The sequence below is a fragment of the Canis lupus genome, chromosome 8, assembly GCF_003254725.2.
Source record: "Canis lupus dingo isolate Sandy chromosome 8, ASM325472v2, whole genome shotgun sequence".
Taxonomy (NCBI): domain Eukaryota; kingdom Metazoa; phylum Chordata; class Mammalia; order Carnivora; family Canidae; genus Canis; species Canis lupus.
Window position 1 is genome coordinate 46,949,699 of NC_064250.1, and position 23,873 is coordinate 46,973,571.

Sequence of the window (23,873 nt, forward strand, 5' to 3'; positions counted from 1 at the left end):
CTCATGTATGCTCGCTCTTTCAAATAAAATCTTTTAAAAATATATGAAAAAGAATGGAGAAGTTTCACCGAGTTCGTGTTTACTAGGTCCTACCTGATGGTGTTATGCACCTCTTTCCCAAGGTTCATTTGCCCCAGAGCTTGGGCAGCTGCGTGTCTCACTTCCTTATTCCAGTCACTCAGCATTAATTGGATTAACTTATGTTTCATATCCTATAAATAAATATAATAATTAGCTGCCACTTATTGAATGTAAATTTTGTGCTTGGTACTGTGCCAGGTGTTCTTACCCATCACTTAGTCCTCCTAAACAATCCAATGAGGCAGATTACCATTTACAGATGACAAAATGGAGGCATAGGTTTACTTGCCCAAAGTTAACCTGTTGAATGCTAGAGCCAGGACTCAGACCCTGTCTGTTTTCTAAGCTTATGCTTTAAGCTGCTATACTCTGTTGGGACCAACATAATCTGCACTTGAGGGCCTTAAAATTTTATGGTCCCACACTAAGGGTGATGCCCATCCCCTTTGCCTGGGTTTAGTGCTAAAAGTCCTCTGTCCTGGATGAACCAGGACAGTTGGCCTATATATTAGTACTTCATTCAGAAGGGAAGAGACCAAGATTACTTCAGTTGTAGTTCATGATTGTTGTAAATGTGCCCAAGCTATTCTCCCTGCCTGAAACCTCTCTTTTCCCCCCTTATCTAGTACCTAATGTTTCCGTACTCTTTGAGGATTTTGTTCAGAAAGCATCTCTGTGAATTCTCTTCTGTCCTCTGTAAGCATAGGAAATCCCCATGATGTTTTACAGTTGCCTCTGTTACAGCTAGTATAACGTTTACCAAGAAAAGACCTAGTATTTTTGCATCCCCAATGCTGGCATAGTGCCTAGCATGTAGGATGTGGTCAGAAACTGCTTACTGAATGAGTGAAGGACTGATAGACATGGTGCCTTTCTTCATTCCAGCTACCTGATGTAAAGTTCTCATCTTTGCCAGGTCAGCCCCCTGCCTGCCCTGCATGTCTTTTTACTTTCAGTTGGCCGTCCTGAGTGGCAAGTGCTAAGGAGGTGAATGTGCAAATGAATCAGATATTGTTAAAATGCAGATTCTGACTGAGTTAGCCTGAGGTGAGATTCTCCCCTTCTCACAAGCTACCAGGTAATACCTATGCTGCTGGTCAGGACTTCAGAGGAAGGGTCTGTGGCAGCTGGGACAGAATCAACCCAGACTAAAACATCTTCAGGTGATTATACTGAATGATCAGATTTTGTCCTTTCCACTCAAAATGGGAGGATCCAAAGGTGGAGGGTGTTAACTTCTCATGGGAATGGCAGTGTTCTGGGCCATTTTGGAGGTAGTTAGTGTTAAAAGAAAATGATACGGTGGCACAGAGGAAGAAGGGGAAACCCCCATTTGAACAGCTGAAGATGATTAAAAAATAAGAACAAAAAGTAGGGTGGGGTTAACTGGGTAATGGGTGTTAAGGAGGGTATGTGATGTAATGAGCACTGGGTGTGATATAAGACTGAGGAATCCCCTCTATCTCTGAAACCAAGAATACATATGTTGATTAATTGAATTTGAATAAAAAGAAGAAGCAGATCAAGTGAAAGCCCAGATGATGGTCAAGGTTTCCCCTGCCTGGAAGTCACTCTTCAGCTCCATCTAAGTCTTGCCCAGTTGTTCGACACTCCTTCCCAGAACTCTGATAGGTTCGGCCTACATCCTCTCTCTCTCTCTCTCTCTCAAAGATGATTCTCATCTTTGTCTGAAAAGTTTTAAGAGTGTACTGTATGTTTATCTCTTATTCTTTAATCCTTTGTGTTTGTATTGTTATTCCAACCGTGATGTCAATCTTTTTAAAGTAGGGACTGTGTTTTATACTTTATGTGCTAAACACTCAAGAATCAACATAGACACTAGTATGGTTGGATTGTTGGATAAGTCAGTGTTTCTCAAACTTACCTGAAGAAGGACCAGTTTTCAAGGATGGGGGGAGGAATGTCATTGGGTGGTACTTATACAGTACATTCATGTTAAGGCAATGTCAAAGTACTATAAAAGTTTCTAAATTCTAGGGTTTTCGTTTGTTTGGTTTGGTTTGGTTTTGGGTTTTTTGCTTATTGTGAGTGGGTTACGATTTGTGAACTGCCATCATGCTAAGACGCAGGTGTCTTGAGTCAGAAAGAAATGTTGGCATATGAAGGTAATTCTGGGTTAGTACTAAGAATGTAAAGACGAAGATCTACTTGGTAAGAATGGGATACTAAATAGCAGCAAAAAGTGGAAGGGCTCCCCAGCCTCCTTTTGCTTAGACTTTGTGTCCTGGAAACACAGAAGGCTTACCAAACTGACATTTCCCCCCATCTGTGAGAGAGCCCGGCAGGCCACAATCCGGTCCTTCCACTGGTAGCTATTTAGCTCCACAGCAAGCATGGTGTGTATCAAGGTCTGAGGAATGGAAAACGTAAGTGGATATTCATGATAACTTTTAGACATGCTGGAGCCTTGAAGAAGCTATATCCTAACATGGCATTCAGCCTAATTGGTGTCACAAGTACATAAGAGACCCATCCCTAGCAAAGAAAGAATGGATTTATAAGATAGGGAGTACTCTTCTATCTGAGCCAACTAACTTTGGAATCATAAATCAGGGAACAAAATACAGATTTCATAACCTGAACAGAAAACTCCTGGGGCCTTAACTATCTTTACTCCTAAAATGATTTGTATATACCTCATCATTGTGAGTTTCACATTTCTGTTGAAAGTAAACACGCTTGTAGGTCTGTGCAGTTTTCAATGGTAAACTTCTGGCAGAAGCAGATTCTACATATCACAACTTGCATACACAGAAACCATCTGCAACCTACTTTTCTCATCTTGTCTCAGGTGGCTGGTGTCCCTTTTACCTGTATACACACTTCGATACCTCAGTTCACTCACACACTTCAACACAAAAACTGTGCTTATCATCTTACTCAACCATCTGCATATTTGATTCCTTATGTGAACTGATCTCAGAGACTCAGTTGTTCCCCATAACTTGGTTTCCTTCTCTGGCCCTGTAATGAACATACTGTCTTCCTGCTGAGATGGCTCAGGAGCATACAAGAGTGGCGTTCAGTGTCATCATTCTTCTTATTAAACAGCTGCTGGAGGATCCTCTTAATCACAGGGTATGTGGCAGCACCTTCTAGAGCCAAGCACTGAGCGGCAGCCCAGCTGTCCACGCTATTACCTGTCAGGTGGGGTGAAAAATAGCTATTGTCCTCCTTAAGGTTGGTACCCAAGGCTGTTACCTGCCTGGTACCTCACTTCCCTGTGCCCCCCCTCAGTATAGAAGTTAGAGCCTGTATTTAAATGGATCATATCAAGGTTTTAGATATAGACTGAAAATCTTAACCTGAAATGTCAAATCCTAAAAGGCTCTTGTTGGGTAAGAGCAGTTGACCCTTATGTTCTCTGGGTGAGAGAGTGTTGTTCCTTCCCCTAGGGATTTAGAAGGCTGGAGTGGAGGCTTTTTTAAGACTGATGAATTAAGTTATTGATGGTCTGTATGCAGAAGGCCAATCCAGTCAGCCAGTTGTCCCTGTCTGCTCATTTCCCCATTGCCCCCAGGAGGAAGGAGCAAGCAGTCTTTCAGAGAGTGCTCAGGTATCTTGGGACCCTAGCAGCTTTTGTGCTTGTACGCTCCAACAGTGTTTGTAGACAATGCCTGTAAACATGTAAAGATGGAAGCATGATGTATGCCAGTGGTGATTTTTTTTTAATTTTCAGAAAATATTCTTTAATATTGTTACATCATCTTTTTAATTAAAGATTTTATGTATTTATTTGAGAGAGCATGAGTGGGGGTGGGGCGGGGAAAGGGAGAAGCAGGCTCCCAGCTGAGTAGGGAGCCCTGTTGGGGTTCAGTCCCAGGACCCTGGGATAATGACCTGAGTTGAAGGCAGGCGCTTAGCCTACTGAGCCACCCAGGAGTCCCATGTCATCTTTTTAATTAAAAATAAATGTATGGGGCAGCCCCAGTGGCACAGCGGTTTGGCGCCTCCTGCAGCCCAGGGTGTGATCCTGGAGACCTGGAATCGAGTCCCACGTCGGGCTTCCTGCATGGAGCCTGCTTCTTCCTCTGCCTGTGTCCCTGCCTCTCTCTCTCTCTCTCTGAATAAATAAATAAATCTTAAAATAAATAAATAAATAAATCTATGTGTGGGGCACCTGGCTGACTCAGTCAGAAGAATATGCAACTCTTGATCTTGTAGCTGTGAGTTTGAGCCCCATATTGGGTGCAGAGATTATGTATATACATATACAAACTTTTTTTTTTTTAAAGTAAATTTGTGGGACACAGGGGTGGCTTAGTCAGTTAAGCATCCAGCTCTTGATTTCTTCTCAGGTTATGATCTCAGGGTTGTGAGATCAAGCCCCACATCGGGCTCTACACTGGGTATGGAGCATGCTTAAGATTCTCCCTCTCCCTCTGTCTACCCTCCACCTCTCTTTCACATGCTTGCATGTGGTCTCAAAAAATAAATTTGTGTGAAAGAGGGCATGGTGTCTAAGCAAATGCATCCATGAAACACTTAGTTGCCTAGGTACCACTAGGTGGCAGTGTACCTATCTTGTAAAAGTACCTAGGAAGCAATATCTTATTTATTTATTTATTTATTTTTAAAGATTTTATTTATTTATTCATGAGAGACACAGGCAGAGGGAGAAGCAGGCTCCATGCAGGGAGCCTGACATGGGACTCGATCCCGGGTCTCTAGGATCAGGCCCTGGACTGAAGGTGGCGCTAAACCGCTGAGCCACCAGGGCTGCCCGGAAGCAATATCTTACAAACATAAACCCAAACCTATGTAGACTTCACAGAGCATAATAATGGAGTAGAAGGGATTAGGAAATGCTGATGGTGAGATGTTCTGCCCTTAGGCCATATTCCCAGGTCAGAAGTGATAGTTACTCACCCTTTGAAACGGCAGTATGCATGATGTCCCGAGCAAGGGGATTATGCGACTGTATGGCATATTGGCATACTGCCGCTGCCATCCGCACATTGGCATTTTTGTCACAAAGAGCAGCCTCCAGGGCGGGCTGTAGAACCTCTGGCAAGTCCTGGATAGATGGGGCTTTCACAGTCTCCTCCTTGCCTACAATCAAAAGAGAACCAGGTAAGTGGGTGCTAGCCTCTTTGATTTTCACTGAAAGACAGTTTCCTTCCCATAGCCACACAGTGGTTGACCTTAGTCTCAGTTGCTGGTGCTTACTGCTACTTAATAAAATTACGATTTAGCTGAGCCCCTGCAATGGGCACTATTTTATGGCTCACTTCTGTGCTGTGTACACCACTTTCCAATCCTTTATCACCTGGCATCTAAAGAGCTGGATTGAAGCCACAGAAGGTTTCCAGCTAGACTGGTGAGCTTCATCATTAGTTTCAGTGGTGAAAATCAACCTCTTTACCAAATATATTTTTATATTTTTAATAATAATAGCAATTATACTTAGATGGTGCTTTGCCATTTATAGTGTTTTCATATTCATTATCTTAAGTCATCCAGCCCTCACTGAAGTAGGCAAGGCAGGTATTAACTGCCTTGAAATATGTCATTCCAGGAGTCTTTTTATTTTTTTTTTATTTATTTTATTTTTTTTTTTTTACTTTCATTTTTTTTTATTGGTGTTCAATTTACTAACATACAGAATAACACCCAGTGCCCGTCACCCATTCACTCCCACCCCCCGCCCTCCTCCCCTTCTACCGCCCCTAGTTCGTTTCCCAGAGTTAGCAGTCTTTACGTTCTGTCTCCCTTTCTGATATTTCCCACACATTTCTTCTCCCTTCCCTTATTTTCCCTTTCACTATTATTTATATTCCCCAAATGAATGAGAACATATAATGTTTGTCCTTCTCCGACTGACTTACTTCACTCAGCCCAGGAGTCTTTTTAGATTGAAACAGACTCACAAGATTCACAGACCACACAAAGCACCGATCTTCAGAAGGATCTAAGATGCGAGCACAGTTTGCCAACAGGGCAGCATCTAGTGTTCCTTTTGACAAGAGTTCTCAAGGCAATTAGTGTTCCACAGAGCCTTCTGGGGACACATGCTATGTCCCACAGGAATGAGTATATTGTATAACAAGTCCATAGATCTAGTCCCAGGGCCCACATAGGGCCTGCCTCTTTGAAGTCACTGCATTCCTGGAAGTTCAAGGGACGGCGTCTCTTTTTATTTTTTATTTTTTTTTACTTAAGATTTTATTTATTTATTCATGAGAGACACAAAGAGAAAGATGCAGAGACTCAGGCAGAGGGAGGAGCAGGCCCCACGCAGGGAGCCCGACATGGGACTCGATCCCAGGTCTCCAGGATCACGCCCTGGGCCAAAGGCAGGGACCAAACCGCTGAGCCACCCAGGGATCCCGGGATGGCATCTCCTTGAGGCATTTCTATTTCCCTACAGTTTTCCCAGTCCAGATGCAATTTAACAGAGTTCATGTTTATCATAAGCATGTTGCCGATAGTTCCTGTTCCTGTCCTTATCAGGGCAACAGGTAGGCATTTTAACTAAAGCTCAAATTCTCAAGTAGAAGGGGAAAGGGTCTGTTCACCTTTTGTCCACAATTATTCTCATTAGAGAGATAAAGAATTTGAAGCTCAGGCTGACTTCCCAAGTAGTGGCAGAGCTGGATCCTGTGACTAATTTTTTAGGATTTCTAATCTGCCTATCTTACTGTTGTGAGCTGCTATGCCATTTGCTAAGAACAGGCTAGATGGGAATAGGGATATTTTATGGGAATATGTAGAAGTCAAACAAGTATTTCAAGAAATAATGAGTAAGGTAGTTTTCTTGGGGAAGGTATGGGGAAGAAACAAGACAAAGACAAGTCAAAATCTAGACACTGAAGAGATGTGAAAGGGAGCACATGGAAGGCATAATTTCGGGGGCAGACAAGAATTCTTTGTATGTGAAGACCTGGGGATAAGATTATAATACCTACCTACTGTTGCTACCTACTGAAGGTTTTCTCTGTGCCAGGCACCCCAAATACACCATCCATTTGATACTCAGGGGAATAAGCAGTTATAATAAAAAATATAGGGCAGCCCTGGTGGCACAGCGGTTTGGCGCCGCCTGCAGCCTGGGGTGTGATTCTGGAGACCCCGGATCGAGTCCCACGTCGGGCTCCCTGCATGGAGCCTGCTTCTCCCTCTGCCTGTGTCTCTGCCTCTCTCTATGAATAAATAAATAATCTAAAAAAAATAAAAATAAATAAAAAATGTATAGGGGGGAATAAAATGTATATGGGGGGGGAGCACCTGGCTGGCTCGGTCTGGAGACAAGTGACTCTTGATCTCAGGGTCATGAGTTCAAGCCCCACGTTGGGTGTAGAACTTAATGTAAAAGGAAAAAAAATGTATATGTGTGGAAGCACATAGCGGGGACAATGAACCAAGTCTAGGTGTTGGGGCCAGGAAAATTCAGAGGAGGTGATAGCTGATAACTGAAGTTAATAGAAGTTAATCCGGTAAAGAGAAATGAAGAGTTTTCTAGCAGACGGGGCAGCAGATTTGAAAACTTGTAGCAAAAATACACATGTCTCGAACTCAGTAGCTAAGAAATAAATGAAGCTTTAAAAACGTGACAAGTTTGTAGAAGTAAAATTAGTCCCTGCCATTAGGGAGTTTCTTGTCTAGTAGGAATGGCAGAAAAGTACATGACAATTAGGATAGAGTGATATAAGGGCAGAATAATGTTAGGGTGCTACTGGCAGCAGAGAGCGGAAAAGCATCAGCCCAGGATTCACATAAAAGGTGGTATCTGAGGGCATTTGAGAAAAAAGTCAGTTGGTTTTATGTTCTTTTAATAGTACTTGGATAGCTTCTATCATTTGGGTCCTGTATCTTGTTAAACTCAGATTACAGCTGTAGATGGGAAATTTTCCTTTTTAACTACTTACTGCTAGTAAAAAAAAACAAAAAAGCTATTGACATTTCTAAAGATTATTAGAAAAAAATGGCTAAGTCCTTAAGTTCATTTTGTAAAGTTAGCAAAAACTAAAACTTAACAAAAATAAACTCATTTCACTTAGAAATGTAGTAGAATATTCTAAAATATCAACAAATCACAGTGGAATAATAAAAGAGTAATATATCATGATCTATTAGATTCTAAGAAATTAGCAACAAATTCATATCCACAAATTAAAGGGAAAAACTAGAAAATGGCTGATAAAATTCAACACATTTTTATAATAAGTAGAAAAGTCTACATGTACGTTGGCTTATATTTCCAAAAGCATCAAGAAAGATGTAAAATGCCAAACTAAACATTGGTTACCCTGGGGAGTGGCATGGGTGGGACTGGGAATTTTAGGAGAAGAGAATTATTCCTTTTTATATTCCTCTGTTGACTGATGAATACATAAAGAGGGAAACAGAATCAGTAGAATCTATTTGGTTATGGGAAGAGGAAGGTTTGTCTAGGATGACTCAGGGCCCTGACTCAGAAACTAGATGGATTGTGGTGGGGCTACTGATTGAAGTTTGGAGCTTGGGTAGGAGTCTATGGTCAGGGTGATTAGTTAAGTTTGAGTTTCAGGTGTGCTGTCAAAAGAAGGGCTAAACTAGAAGGGAAAAAAGTGTGTGTGTATAGATATATATATATTGTGTACACACTGTATATTACTTTGGTCTTTTACAAATGGGATCTCTCAGGGTGGAACAATGCAAATTTGCTTGAAGCTGCTGGGCAAACGAAAGGTAATGAAATATAGTGCAAAAAGCACTGGACTAGAAGTCAGGAATTTTAATTTCATCTCTATTGTTAATAAGCTGTGTATATTCCAACTAGTCTCTGGGCCTTGGTTTCCATGTTTGTAAAAAAAAAAAAAAAAAATCTTGGATAAGCTCGAAGGTCCACATCAGTTATCATTGTCTATGGCTGTGTAAGTTGCTTATCTTCTCAAGCAGTTAAGTTCAGGATCTCACCTGAGTCCCCCTGGCTGGTGGCATTCCAGGGCTGTTCTAAAGCAGCTGTGGCACATGTGATGATGGCTTGGATCCGAACATCATCAGTGCATGTCCACCAAGCCCCGCATCAGGCCCTCTATTGTCTCATGATGCCACTCAATGACTTTGCCGCAGGGAGTGAAATGAGAAGAAAACCATTTGATTAGAGTTAGATAGTCTCCTTCCTCCTAGCACAATTCAAGCAGAACATTAGCTCAGAAGAGTAAAGGGCCCCAGAGAAATGGGGTCCTTTGGGAAGTTATTTCTCTGAAAATCCATGTACCCTGTTGGTTAGTTCCCAGACACCTCCCCCCTCCCAGTCCTATCTTAGTCTCTCTTTGCTTAAATAACTCTTCATTGTTACCATCTGGAAAATAAAAGGGGTGTGTATGTGTGTGATAAAACAGTGATTAAGGGTAGTTTGTTGTCAAACATACTTGGTTTGGAATCACAGTTATTAGCTGTGTGACCTTGGATAAGTTAGTTAACCTCTCTGAGCTTAGTACTGCTCATTTATAAAATAGGAATGGTCTTAGAACCTACCATATTTAGTTAGAGTATTAAATGAGTTAACTAGATAACTAGACAAAGTATTTAACAAAATGGCAAGATAGCAAGGACTCAACTGTTAACAACTGTGGTTATCGTTAGGTTGCCTTTGAGGTCTCTTCCATCTGGCTTTCAAGGTCTTCTCATTTCATTACTAACTTCTCTCTTTGTAGGTGTCAAGCTCTTATTTCAGAGTTCCTACTAGAAGGTTTTACTCAGAAAATCTTTCAACCCTTTTTTGTTTACCTGATCTCATATATGTAATGGATTGTCCTGTACTAATTAAACTAGTCTCCTGTTCTACAAGCCAGCAGCCCTGAGTCCTCGGATCTTATAGCTTTGGATAATTGTCCCCCTCACTCTGCCCCAAGCATTCAGCCTTCTACTCCCATATTGCCAAAGGCAGAGTGTATATATGAGAATCCCAACTCCACATAGGAATTTTGGAGAGGCATTGTTTATACCACAGCCAACTACAATTCCTTTTGATCACTACATTTCCCTTGCTTGGACAGCATGTTTCATCCCTCCCTTGATGCATCATTTATTGAGGGTAAAATCTCAGGGGTTGTAAGACTGAGTCCCTGTCTAGGAAGAATCCTCAGTGTAGCGCCTATATACAAATCCCTGATGTAAAACCTGCCTGTGCAAAAAGACCTCCAGATGCATCAACTATCATGATGTGAAAGGCTCTTCTCTAGTGACCCTTTGATGACGCAACCAGATTTGTATGTTTTGAAAGAAAGGGATGGATTTTCATAGAGAAACACTAATCCAAGGTGAGCCCCTCCTCCCTCCAATGTATACCAATGTCTCCGGCTCCACCCTGGCCCCTTCACTCACTCAGAGCCCAGGCAGTCTTCCATTCCTCCAGCATCCTCTGCAGGGCCCCCAGTTCCCAAGTCCCATCCTCCTTCAGTGATTCTTCCTGCTTCTTCAGTCTTCTGGTCTTACTGGCATCCTTCTCACTCAGCTGGAACAGCAGATCCTTGGCTGGGGTGGGCAGAGCCGTCCAGCGTGGGGCTCCTTTCACAGGCCTGTAGGCTGTGCAGCGGGACAGTGTGAGATAGTCTTACCCCACTGCCCTAGGCCCTGTGTTCCCAGCTAGCATTACATCCTGCTCCTGACCAACACCAAGGCAAACAATACTTGAAAACAAACTTTCCCATGATTATACAAGGAACTAAGTACAAGTCCCACAGGGAGTTAGGAAAGGTCCTAATGAGACATGATAAAGCCATGATGGGGCGGGGGGGGGGGGATTGAGATATATACAAAAATTTTCATACATTTAATCTTTAGGAAGAAAATTTGTTTATATGTAATAAGGTTTTGCTCAAAATTCAGTATCCGATATATTGCAATTTAGAGTATAATTGTCCATTCCTAGTTTATTAGGATTTCTTCCTTTTTTTTTTTAAGTTTATATATTTATTGGGGTACCTGGGTGGCTCAGTCAGTTAAGTGTCTGACTCTTGATTTCAGCTCACGTTCTGATCTCAGGGTCCTGGGGTCAAGCCCCACATTGGGCTCCATGCTCAGCAGGGAGTCTGCTTGAGGATTCTCTCTCCTTCTCCCTCTGCTCTTCCTGCTGCTCATGTGCTTTCTCTCTCTCTAAAATAAATCTTTTTTTTTTTAAGTTTACTTATTTATTTGTAAGTAATTTCTACAGCCAATATGGGGCTCAAACTCATGACACCAAGATCAAGAGTCGCATGTTCTGATTGAACCAACCAGGTGCTGACATTTTTATGTTTATTTTTAATGTTTTTAAAATTTTTTTTTTATTTATTTATGATAGGCACACAGTGAGAGAGAGAGAGGCAGAGACACAGGCAGAGGGAGAAGCAGGCTCCATGCACCGGGAGCCCGATGTGGGATTCGATCCCGGGTCTCCAGGATCGCGCCCTGGGCCAAAGGCAGGCGCCAAACCGCTGCGCCACCCAGGGATCCCCTATTTTTAATGTTTTTAATGAGCCAAACAGGTGCTGACCTTTTTATTTTTATTTTTAATGTTTTTAATTTGAGAGGAGGAATACTGCTACAAGCTGCTAAGTTTAGAAGATTTTAGCATCTGTGAGTTTTTCCTCATTATGACAACAGCTGGAGATTTGAGGACAGAAGAACGTATTATAAAAATACAGTTATAGTTGTTCTATAAAAAACAGTTATAGTTTTCTAGACTTTGTGATATCCCTGGTATCAGATTCAGAAAGCCTCTTTCTAAGAAGAGTGGTTGTGTGCAAAAGGCAAAAGATACAAAAACATTTCCAAATTACCAAATTCATGATCTGCTTGCTATATTGCTTATCAGTCTAATGCTCTAATCTGTCACTATCAAAGATTTGTGTTTCTGGGGCACCTGGGTGGCTCAGTGGTTGAGCATCTGCCTTCAGCTCAGGTCATGATCCCAGGGTCCTGGGATCGAGTCCCACATTGGGCTCCCTGCAGGGAGACTGCTTCTCTCTCTGCCTGTGTCTCTGCCTCTCTCTCTGTCTCTCATAAATAAATAAAATCTTAAAAAAGAAAGATTTGTGTTTCTTTTTTTTTTTTTTTAAGATTTTATTTATTCATGAGGAACACAGAGAGAGAGAGAGGGAGAGGCACTGACACAGGCAGAGGGAGAAGCAGCCTCCATGCAGGGAGCCTGACGTGGGACTCGATCCTGGGTCTCCTGGATCACACCCTGGGCTGAAGGCGGCGCTAAACCACTGAGCCACCTAGGCTGCAAGATTTGTGTTTCTTCCAAGATTTCATTCTAACATGTTTAGATTTGTTCTGAATCCATTCTTTTCTTTGAGCAAAGAAGGCAATACCATTTCTTTCTTCTCTTGTGAGACTCCAGTGCAGTTTAGCTCAGAAGCCATACAAGCATACCCTCCAGTGGTTCTCCCCCCAGCTTGGTCATGCTGGGAGAATTGTCACCCTGCTGAGGTCTGGCTTCCTTTGCAGTATAGAGTGTGCAGTTGCAGCAGTAGAACCACCTCCGGACGTTCCCAGTGAGCTGATACTGTGAAACTCCCCCATATCTCTCCTCTTAGCCTGCTTGAAATCCCCCCCACGGAATTGAGAAGTGGTTGTAGTAGTCTAGTCCTTTTCCTCCTGTATCCCCCTGCTCAGGGAGTTAAAAAGGATGTGGTAAGAAAGCTTTGAATCTCTGGTATTTAACCTGTGTGGGAATAAACATGCACAACTGCCAACATTAATTTTATGTTCGGTCCTTTGAGTCCTAGGCAGGTAGAACACATCCAGTAACCACATTCCACATTAAAAGTCCCCTGAAGGGAGCACACAGACAACCCTTTGGCTTCCTCTAGGATAAAAGGCACAGAATATTTTGTCGACAGAAACAAATGGTGCCTTTGACTCTGCACCATAAGACCTGTGCTTAGTTCAAACTGTCATGATCTGGGTACGCTAAAGAGTTTTATATCACAGCTTGGGGGAAATTAAGGCTTAAAAAGTAAGAAGTACACTTTGTGCCTTAACAATTTTCATCATCTTAAAGAAATTATCACCTAAGTTTTCCAATTCAATCAAAATGGAGAGTAAAAAAAAAAAAAAAATTTCACCCACACCTCCTAACTCCAGGAATTTTCCTCCTTTTTTTTCTTCCTTTTTAGGTTCTTTCACACCTGGTATTTCCTGGGATGAGACAATGAATGAAGTAGTTATAAGAAGGTGTTTCTATGTTACTATTCTGACTTTATATCTCCCAGATCACTTTCAAATATTTACTTATTTTTTAAAGATTATATATTTATTTATTTGACAGAGAGAAGAGAGCACAAACGGGGAGGAGCAGAGGGACAGGGAGAAGCAGACTCCTCACTGAGCAGAGAGCCTGACATGGGGCTCCATCCCAGGACCCCGGGATCAGACTTGAGCTGAAGGCAGATGCTTAACCAACCGAGACACAGGTGCCCCTATTTATTATTATTTTTTAATTAAGCTCCACATCCAACGTGGGGCTTGAACTCCTAACCCTGAGATCAAGTCATATATTCCAACTGAGCCAGCTAGGCACCCCCAATTTCAAATTCTATCATCTATCTATCTGTCTACTTATCTATTTATAGATTGTATTTATTTACTTATGAGAGAGGCAGAGATACAGACAGAGGGAGAAGCGGGCTCCCTGGAGGGAGCCCGATGTAGGATTTGAACCTGGACCCCAGGTATCATGCCTTGAGCCAAATGCAGATGCTCAACCACTGATCTACCCAGGCGTCCCTCAAATACTATTTTAAAAAGAAGTTTGGGGATGCCTGGGTGGCTCAGCTTATTAAGCATCTGCCTTCGGCTCAGGGCATGATCCTGGAGTCCCAGGATCGAGTCCCACATTAGGCTCCCTGCATGGAGCCTGTTTCTCCCTCTGCCTATGTCTGCTTCTCTCTCTGTGTGTGTGTCTCATGAGTAAATAAAATCTTTAAAAATAAAAATAAATAAGTTTGGGGCATCCCTGGGTGGCTTAGTGGTTGAGGGTCTGCCTTTAGCTCAGGGCGTGATACCGGAGTCCCAGGATTGAGTCCCACATCAGGCTTCCTGCATGGAGCCTACTACTCCCTCTGCCTGTATCTCTGCCTCTGTGTGTGTGTGTGTGTGTGTGTGTCTCTCATGAATAAATAAATAAATAAATAAATAAATAAATAAATAAATAAATAAATAAATAAATAAAATATTTTAAAAATATAAATTAATTTAAAAAAAGTTGGGGGCACCTGCGTGGCTCAGTCAGTTAGGCATCTACCTTCAGCTCACGTCGTGATCTCTGGTTCCTGCGATTGAACTCCACCTGGGATCAAGTCTGTTTCTCCCTCTCCTCCCCGCCACTCGTGGTTCTCTCTCAAATGAATAAATAAAATCTTTTAAAAAATTAAAAAGTTTGGGAAAGATTCTACAGCTTATGTTTGTTATATGTTCTTTGTTCTGGAGAAAAGAGGGAGGCATCTAGCACACTGGTGGAAAAGTGTCTGTGAAGCCAGTGAGACAGGTGGTGAGGCATCTGAATTCAGCCTGGGGTGGGAGGGTGGGTAGCACCTTGTGAGGTAGAATTCACATATAAAATTCATCCTTTAAAAATGTATACAATTCAGTGGTTTTTAGCATATTCAGAGTTGTACAATTATTGCAGTGTCTTAATTTTAGGATATTTTTATCACCCCAAAAAGAAACCCTGTGCCAATCCCTCTCTTCCCCCAGTGAGAACTTTGTGTCATTGTGGATTTGCCTATTCTCAGAGGGGAGGACATATGCAGTACAGTTGCCTTGTGGGGAAGGTGGTATACTAATAATTCCTTGAGTTTGAGCACTTAATGGTTTAAAAAATGCATTCACAAGATCACCTAAGTATCAATAAATGTCACAAAATCAACAAGTATTCCCGAAGTGCCTTGCCATAGGAATGATTAGTGTCTCAGCCCTAATGAAGCAGCAGAAGCCCTAGAAGGTGACTTGCCTAGACCCAATCCAAGACTTTGCTAGGGTGCTTTCTCCACGACTACCATTAGTTTCTGCACACCAGAGGGCCCACTGGAACAATGACCCTGCAAAGAAAAGTCATGGAACATGGAAGCATAGTCTCTTGGAGAGTGGGCACTTTTTGTTTTATAAGCTCATTTCTTGGCCATCTTCCTTCCCTCCATCTTTTCCCCCCCTCCCTTCCCTTTATCTCTCTTACAGAATTAAGATGATATAGTTATGAAACAGAAATTTAGAACAGAGGATGACCCTAGTACCTGTGGCAGGTATGGCCTGAGAATGGAATGGGAGGATAGAACTAGCCCAAAGGGACAAGGATCAAGGGTCTGATGTACTTTTCCTGGAAAAAGAGATGGGACTTGTCTCATTGGTAATTACCAGCCCTAAATCTCATGGTTACACCTAACCTAAGTTTGATCTGATTTCAATTGAATGGATGTTCCACAAAGGCTCTTCCTAGTTATAGTTAGTGTTTGATAATTTTAGTTAGTAGGAAGGGACTCCTCTACAAACTGATGATGTCCATAAGAGGGCTCTGTGCTCAGCAGGGAGTCTGAGATCCTCTCCTCCTCCCTCTGCACCTCCTCCCCAGGTTGTGCATATACTCACATGCACATGCTTGTGCTCTCTCTGAAATAAATAGAAAAAGAAAGGAAGGAAGAAAGAAAAAGAGCGGGCCCCATGTGGAGCTTGATCTCACAACTCTGATACCATGACTTGAGCCAAAATCAGGAGTTCAGCACTTAACAATCTGAGCTGCCCAGGTGTCCCAGAAGTGTAGCTATTTCTTTAAGGAGCTCGTTTTATAGGCTGGATATCATCAGACCCTCGATCCTTGTCCCTTTGGGCTAAAAACCACTGAATTGTATACATTTTTAAAGGATGAATTTTATAATATGTGCTTCCTATTATGTGCTTCCTGCTTACGTGCTTCGGGAACTGGCTGGGAAGTCCACCTTTCTGGGGTTTCAGGGAAGACTTTAGACAGCTGCTTCTTGTACCGATTGAAGTTTTCCAGGAAAATGTGGTCTCTCTTCGCACCAATCTGGTGGATAACCTGGACTTGATCTGTGAACAGACAAATAAGGAGTCCCTAGTACCACACTCCTTCCTCTCTTGCTGGGTTTTCAGTCATCAGGATCAGACCCAATTTCCTTCTGCCTTAACTCTTTAGCACCTAAGACTCATGATTACCATGATGTGGGGGCATCCTTTGAAGGTGACTTGCTTGGAAATAGAAGCCAGTGGTCTCATAGAGGCTTAGAAACCAAGGCAGAACCTGTCTTAACTTACAGGCATTGTCCCCTATGAAAAACTAAGTCCTAATAAAAGAGTATCTAATTCATTTCTTATCAGTCATAACTAACTTCATCTGAATAATTTTGTTAAACATTCTAAGACGACTTTCAGTTGACAGTTTAGGAACAAGATGGGGGCAAGGAAGGATAAACAGTTTGGAACATGCAGACCTAGATCATGTATCTTACAAGCGGGGGCTTCTAAAGGATAGCAAGATGGAAGGGGAAGGTAGTAGATATTTTATTGAGCATTGGGCAAGAAGCATTACAGATGCTTTCCTGTCCTTGAAGTGCATTTTTGTTACTATTGTTTTACAAATAAGGCTCAGAGGGATTATATAGTTTGCTCATATTAGTAGGGAGGAGCTAAACCAGGATCCTCCAGATTCCAAAATCTATGATTTTTTTTCTTAACCCCTCAATGGGGGATTATCTCAAAGGAAGAGAAAGGAGAAGAGCAGACAGAGAAGAGGTGTTCTCCAAGCCAAATCCTATTTGCTTTACAACCCCACACTCCACAACCTCCTTCATAAGATAAAGGGATAGAGCCAGGGGAAGAGGGAAAATAGTTAACTCCTCTCACCAGATACCTGCCTGCCCTCTGCCAAAACAACCTTCCTGTGCTAGTCACTAGGGGATGTTGCTATGAACACCTTGGTCATCTACGGCCCCTTATCCACACTCATGACTGGTTCATTCCCCCGCTGCCTTCCACCTCCCTGTTCCATGTCCACCTCAGGCCCCAGCATAGCACCCCAGCTCTATTACCAAAGTATATCTCCTGTTCATAGGTGTTGGCTGTGGAGTAAGCAAACTTTCCAGCTCGAGGATTCACCTGTCGGAAGTAGCTCTGCTTTGGGGGCTGGTGGACGTTCTTTCCTTTGATATCCTCAGCAGTCTTATTGTTGCCAGGCATAGTTTCAGTTGTCTGCACTTGTGGCAAGTAATTGGGCAGTCTAGCAAGAGGGAGAGGGAGAAGAGGGAAAAGATAGGAGATGGACCTCCTGACTTCCATCAGACTCACAGCTCACCCCTCTCTAAGCTCACCTCATATATCCGTGAGCATCTGGGAAACACCTCTGTTTATCTATTGGCCTTGCTCCCAGAGTGCCAAATGAATATTCAGGCCTGCCAGAAGGGCCTGTCTGCAGCCACCTTCTTCCCTTTAGGGAGCCACTCCTGCAACCATTGGAGAGCACGATAGAGGGGCCAGGCTTCCAGCATTACCCTTTTTTTTTTTTTTTTTTTAAACATGGTGCCCTTAGAGGTTGCATGGACTTGGGAAAGTGAATCAGTTCCTACATTCCTTCACTTCATCATGTGTGTGGTTATTTACTGTATGTCAACCCCAGTGAACATTCCATAAGCTCATTAAAGGGTCCACATCTCTCGTTTAGGTTGTATTCCCAGCACTTTGCAGAGTACCTGGCAAGTAGCAGGAATGTGGTTTATGTTTGTCCAATAAATAAATGAATAAATGGATTCCCACTCAACCTTTATTTCCCTTTTGTGGATGAGATGTTATAATAGTTCTGGTCTTCCCTCTAGCTATAAGTGAGAAGGAAGCAATGTGAGAAATTTGCAATAATCAACCCTTAGGCGGTTTAGCTCTCTGTCCTGCTGCCGGTCTTTTTTTTTTTTTTTAAGACTTTTTTTATTTATTCATGAGAGATCCACAGAGAGAAGCAGAGACAGAGGCAGAAGGAGAAGCAGTCTCCTCGCAGGGAGCCCAATGTGGGACTCAATCCCGGGAACAGGATATGCCCTGAGCTAAAGGCAGATGCTCAACTGCTGAGCCACCCAGGTGTCCCGCCAGTCAGTTTTTGAATCAGTGACACATTGGCTCCTCATTCGAAATGAGACAAGACCAACCCTCAGTGCCTTGAGGTCTCTGCCTTCTGAATGTCAATATGGATACATTTCTGAGAGTGCCTGAATAGTAACTGGATCAGCAAAATAGCTTAGTCTGCTAGGAGAGGCCAAGAACCTATCCCTTAAAAGGCAGTCGTTCTCGACTAGGAGTGATTTTGGTCCCTTAAGGGGACATGTATGGAGACATCTTTGGTAGTCACACCTGGAGAATGCTGCTGGCATCCAGTGGGGGTGCTACTAGACCATCCTACAAGGTACAAGACAGGCCCCCACAACAAAGAATTATCCAACACAGGATTTCAATAGTAGCGAGGCTGAGAAACCTTACTTTAAGGAGATCTTAGAGAAGAAGTTGGCAGTGGGTGAATGGAACAGTGTGTTCTGAAATAAGGAATGTGAAGCAACCCAGGAGTCTTTGAAGGGGACCCGAGGATTCTCAAAGTGTGCTTGATGTCCCAGCCAGTATACCTATAATAAACAGGAAGCAGCAGCTCTGGCTTTTCTTTTTCCTGGGTTGGCAGGATAACACTTTGATCCTCAAATTCTGCTGTTTCTTCTTCCTCTAGCCGTTTCAAGAGCTCCAGGTCACTGGTGGAAGTAAGCTCATCCCGGATGTGGCTCCAGTCATATTGCTGGCGCAGAAAACTCTGCCACTTGTTGGGGGAGACCCCAGATCTCAGAGGACGTTTGCTCTGGATCCATCGGGCAGTGCGCTTGTTCAGCTTTTCCAGCACGATGGCTTCCCAGGCTTGGGCCTCCTTCTCAGGAGGTGGAAGCCAGGTTTCTCTCTCCAGGTTCACATCTGGAGAAAGCGACATACCCAGCATGTCCAGATCCCTGCCAGAATGAGAGATGCCAGGGGAAGGTTTTTCATGGACCACCCTTGCTAGCTTTGGTTTTCGTGGCTGCTTAAGATTGGCGGAACTTTCTGTCTTCACAGCCTGGGAGGTGACCCTTGCTGAGAGACCTGAAGAACCCAAGGACTTAAAGCCAGTGGGTTTCTCAGATCGGGCCCTCCTGATCTGGAGAGGCTGGATGATGTGGTCTGTGTTGTAGAGATGGTCAAAGTTGTACTGGCTGTAAGGGATGCTGGGAAGCCCTCGCTGCCATACCACCTCCTGAGAGAAGGTAAGGTTTGTAGCCGCCCTTTTCAAATACTGGTTCTTGAGGTGTGTGCAGCGATACGGGCTAAAGTGGAAGACTGGAGGTACACTGGACACCAAAGCACACTCCTCCTTGTTTCTTGGTTTTGAGTGGGGAAAATTCATGCCCCATCCCAGCCGTGGGGGGAGTGACTGATGGAAATGGTGGGAAAGACAGGTCTTTCCCTGTTGGGTTCTGGTCATTGTTTCCCAGCAAAAGTTTCCTTCCACACTGCCTGGTCCAGATGCAGGTCTTGGAGGCGTGACCAAGTACCTGTTGAGGGGATGGGAGGAACTGGTGAGAGCTCTAGGTCAGTAGAAATTGGTAGCCCATAGCAGTACAGAAAGATAAGAAATGGGAAGACAGATGGCAGAGCAGGGGGTGGGGGAGTGGGGAGAAGCCACGTGAGTGAGAAAGACAAAAGAAAGAAATGGTGGAACATTTGAAATATTCCTTGTATCAACCCCTTGATTCCAGTTCTCCTGTCTGTCCCCAAAGCTCAGCCCGTCCTCTCCTTATGAGGGATTAGATTACTAGTTTTCAGCAGTAACCATGCTTCTAATTTTTACTCAGATGTTGCTTTCTATGTCTTTAAAGCATAAATTTCAGACAATCAGCCTGGTGTTCAGGGTCCTTCGTGAATGTGACCCTAGTTTATGACCTTCTTTAATCATAACCCCTTGAGTCTCTTGGTACATCTCTGAGTATTCCTCCCTTGACACCGTGAAGCTTCCTCTGTGCCTTCTACCTGCAGTAGCCTTCTCTCCATACTTGACAAATTCTATCCATTCTTCCAGGCTGAGCTCAGTTCCTACCTGCTCCAGAACTCTTTCTAGACCTACCCAGGCCTCCATGTCCCACACAAATTCATACATCACTTCTAGTCTGTACCGATTTGTTTTTCATTCCAGGATAGTTAACATAAATTTTAAATTAATTTCAGGTGTACAGTAGTGATTGCATACCGATACTTTTAACTCTCAATCCTGTGATACCTCCCATTGTTAAATATTTGGCTAACTATACTGCCCAGGGACCATATCTTCTGTCTCTGCTGTCCTTCAGAATCACCCAGCACCTTTCCATATTGTTACATAGTTTTCATTGTTAATGTTTAACAGCTACAGAATATTTTACCAAGTATGTAAATCACCTTTTTCCTTAATTATTGGGCAAGCTGTTTCCAGGTTTCAGCTAGCATTGAAAACGCTGTAGAGAACAAATGCTTACATTTAATGGTTTGGGTCTTTTTTTTTTTTTTTTTAAGATTTATTTATTTATTCATTCAGAGAGAGAGAGGCAGAGACACAGGCAGAGGGAGAAGCAGGCCCCATGCAGGCAGCCTGATGTGGGACTCGATCCCAGGTCTCCAGGATCACACCCCGGGCTGCAGGCGGCACTAAACCGCTGCGCCACCGGGGCTGCCCAATAAAACAAATCTTAAAAAAAAAAAAAAAAACCCAAACTAGGGCAGCCCCGGTGGCGCAGCAGTTTAGTGCCGCCTGCAGCCCGGGGTGTGATCCTGGAGACCTGGGATCGAGTCCCACATCAGGCTGCCTGCATGGGGCCTGCTTCTCCCTCTGCCTGTGTCTCTGCCTCTCTCTCTCTCTCTGTGTCTTTATGAATAAATAAATAAAATCTTAAAAAAAAAAAAGATTTGTTTTATTTTACAGAGAGAGAGCATGCCTGCGTGCAAGCAGGGGGAGGGGTAGAAGGAGACAGAAAAAGGGAGAAGGAATCTCCAGCAGATTCCCCTCCAAGTGCAGAGCCTGACATAGGGCTTGATCCCAAGATCCTGGGATCATAACCTGAGCCAAAACCAAGAGTCAGACACTTACTTGACTGAGCCAGCCAGGTGCCCCTACATTTAGTGCTTTTTATTTTATTTATTTATTTTTAAGATTTTATTTATTTATTCATGAGAGAGACACAGAGACACAGGCAGAGGGAGAAGCAGGCTCCATGCAGGGAACCTGACGTGGGACTCCATCCCAGGTCTCCAGGATCACGCCCTGGGCTGAAGGCAGTGCTAAACCACTGAGCCACCCAGTCTGCCTCATTTAGTGCTTTTTTTTTTTTTTTTAAATATTTTATTTATTTATTCATAGAGACACAGCTAGAGAGAGAGAGGCAGAAACACAGGCAGAGGGAGGAGCGGGCTCCATGCAGGGAGTCCGACGTGGGACTCGATCCAGGGTCCCCAGGATCACGCCCTGAGCTGCAGGCGGCGCTAAACCGCTGCGCCACCGGGGCTGCCCTCATTTAGTGCTTTTTAAACAATTTTCCTTCTGAAGTCCTTCCTTGGGCTAATAATGATAATTGACAGTTATGAAGTACAGACATACCTCAGAGATGTTGTGGGTTTGGTTCCAGACCACTGCAATAAAGTGAAATATCATAATAAAATGAGTCAAGTGAATTTTTTGGTTTCCCAGTGCATGTAAAAGCTTTGTTTCCACTATACCGTAGTTGACGGAGTGTGCAAAGCTTTATGTCTAAAAACCAATGTACATACCTTAATTTAAAAATACTGCTAAAAAATGCTGACCATCATCTGAGCTTTCAGTGAGTTATGATCATGGATCATCATGACAAATACAGTAAAAATGAGAAAGTCTGCAAGATTGTGAGAATTACCAAAATGTGACAGAGATATAAAATGAGCAAATGCTGTTGGGGAAATGGCCCAGATAGACTTGCTTGACACAGGGTTGCCACAAACCTTCAATCTGTAAAAAATGGAATATCCTCTATGGCTCAGTCAGTTAACCATCTGCCTTCAACTCAGGTCATGATCTCAGGGTCCTGGGATTGAGCCTTGCCTCAGGCTTCCAGCTCAGTGGGAAGTCTGCTTCTCTCTTTCCCCCCTGCTCATGCTTACTCTCTTGCTATATCTCTTTCTCTATCAAATTAAAAAAAAAGTCTTTTTAAAAGATGGAATATCTGTGAAGTGCAATAAAGCAAAGCATAATAAAATGAGGTATGCTTGCACTTTGCTAAGGGCTTTACATAGGGAAGATATTATGGTCTTTAATGTTGTATTGGAAGAAGCTGAAGCTCAGAATGGTAAATGAATTGCTTCAGGCCATACGTAGAAAAGCCAGTTTGTGTGTGTGTGTGTGTGTGTGTGTGTGTGTGTGTTTTATGATAGTCACAGAGAGAGAGAGAGAGAGAGAGAGGCGGAGACACAGGCAGAGGGAGAAGCAGGCTCCATGTACCGGGAGCCCGACGTGGGATTCGATCCCGGATCTCCAGGATCGCGCCCTGGGCCAAAAGCAGGCGCTAAACCGCTGCGCCACCCAGGGATCCCAAAAAGCCAGGTTTTAATCCTAGCTATGAGATTGCAACTCCAGAGCACTTAACCTCTGTGCCACACTGGCGTTCCAGTAGCTTCTCTCTTTAGGACTTGATTTGTTCCACTTTCTTCTGTGTATTAAATCTAATCTGTGGTATATTTTTCTTCTTGTTACAAGCCTGCTTTTATCTAGATGTCACTAGGCCAGAATTGATAACCTCATTTATATGAAATCATACATGGTTAATATGACATCAGGATTTTTTTCACAGAAGACTAATTGCTCCATCTCTTCACAGTTGTGAAGGCAACATGGCCATGAGTATTTTAAAATTAGACTAAAAAAGTTATGGCCAAAAAAAAAAAAGTTATGGCAAGGGTAGAATGTGGTCACAAGTGATAATTTCCCAAAACAGTGCCCACTTGTACTGGCTAAAGATAAATTATTAGATGAAAACAATATTCATGTGCTCCGGTGTCTTGTATATTGCCTAACAGAACATTGTATTATTCTCAGCATGCCAGTGTATCAATTCTTGCTCCTAAGGCAGGGAACATTTTGATCCTAAAGACTTGAAAAATGGATGAGGACTGGTTTCACCCCAATGCAACCATATGGAATGATTTTGGGTGTCCCCAGATATATATACCCTTTAGCCTGTGGTATACAGAATCTTTGGTTATAATGCCAGCATCCCAGAAAGAATAACATATTAGCATTATCAGTTATTATAAATTGTCAAGGGATATTCTTATCTAATATGATATCTTGTTGAGAAGAAGGAAATACCTTATGTGTTCTGAAAAGGAATGAGGACAGGACAAAATGTTGAAGGGTTTGGTCAAAAGAGGCTTGTCCTAGATGGACTTAGGATCAGTAGACAAGTGTAAGACCAGGTTCTGTACTTCCCAGCCTATCTGGTTTGCCTTCGTTTGCCAGGCTGAAAATAGAGTTTGATATCTGTTCCAATTTAGTGTTGATATGAAGTTCAAAATTGGGGAACATGTATGAAAATTTTCTTGCAGGATGCCTGGGTGACTTAGCAGTTGAGGGTCTGCCTTTGGTTCAGGGTGTGATCCCAGGGTCCTGGGATTGAGTCCCACATTGGGCTCCCTGCATGGAGCCTGCTTCTCCCTCTGCCTGTGTGTCTCTCATGAATAAATAAATAAGATCTTTCAAATTAAAAAAAAAAAAAACTTTTCTTGCAAAATTC

General features: G+C 43.0%; 2 protein-coding genes across 6 annotated transcripts in view; one reads left to right on the forward strand and one right to left on the reverse strand.

Annotated features, from left to right (window-relative positions):
- HEATR4 (HEAT repeat containing 4) overlaps positions 1-23,873 on the reverse strand; it is a 48,759-nt gene that overhangs the window by 22,792 nt on the left and 2,094 nt on the right. The window contains 10 exon segments of the mRNA XM_049113698.1: positions 94-212; positions 2,348-2,452; positions 3,082-3,242; positions 4,972-5,133; positions 9,001-9,085; positions 9,087-9,145; positions 10,414-10,614; positions 15,979-16,119; positions 17,118-17,305; positions 18,690-19,637. Of these exon segments, the coding sequence (XP_048969655.1) occupies positions 94-212; positions 2,348-2,452; positions 3,082-3,242; positions 4,972-5,133; positions 9,001-9,085; positions 9,087-9,145; positions 10,414-10,614; positions 15,979-16,119; positions 17,118-17,305; positions 18,690-19,567 (2,099 nt within the window). The 5' untranslated portion in view covers positions 19,568-19,637.
- RIOX1 (ribosomal oxygenase 1) overlaps positions 1-23,873 on the forward strand; it is a 36,961-nt gene that overhangs the window by 9,403 nt on the left and 3,685 nt on the right. For 4 of the 5 annotated variants that reach the window (XM_049113693.1, XM_035719525.2, XM_049113694.1 and 1 more), the window contains exon 3: positions 18,788-19,349. The exons of the other annotated variant lie outside the window; for it this stretch is intronic. The gene's annotated coding sequence lies outside the window, so the exon portion shown is untranslated. The remainder of the gene's footprint in view (positions 1-18,787; positions 19,350-23,873) is intronic. 5 annotated transcript variants of the gene reach the window in all.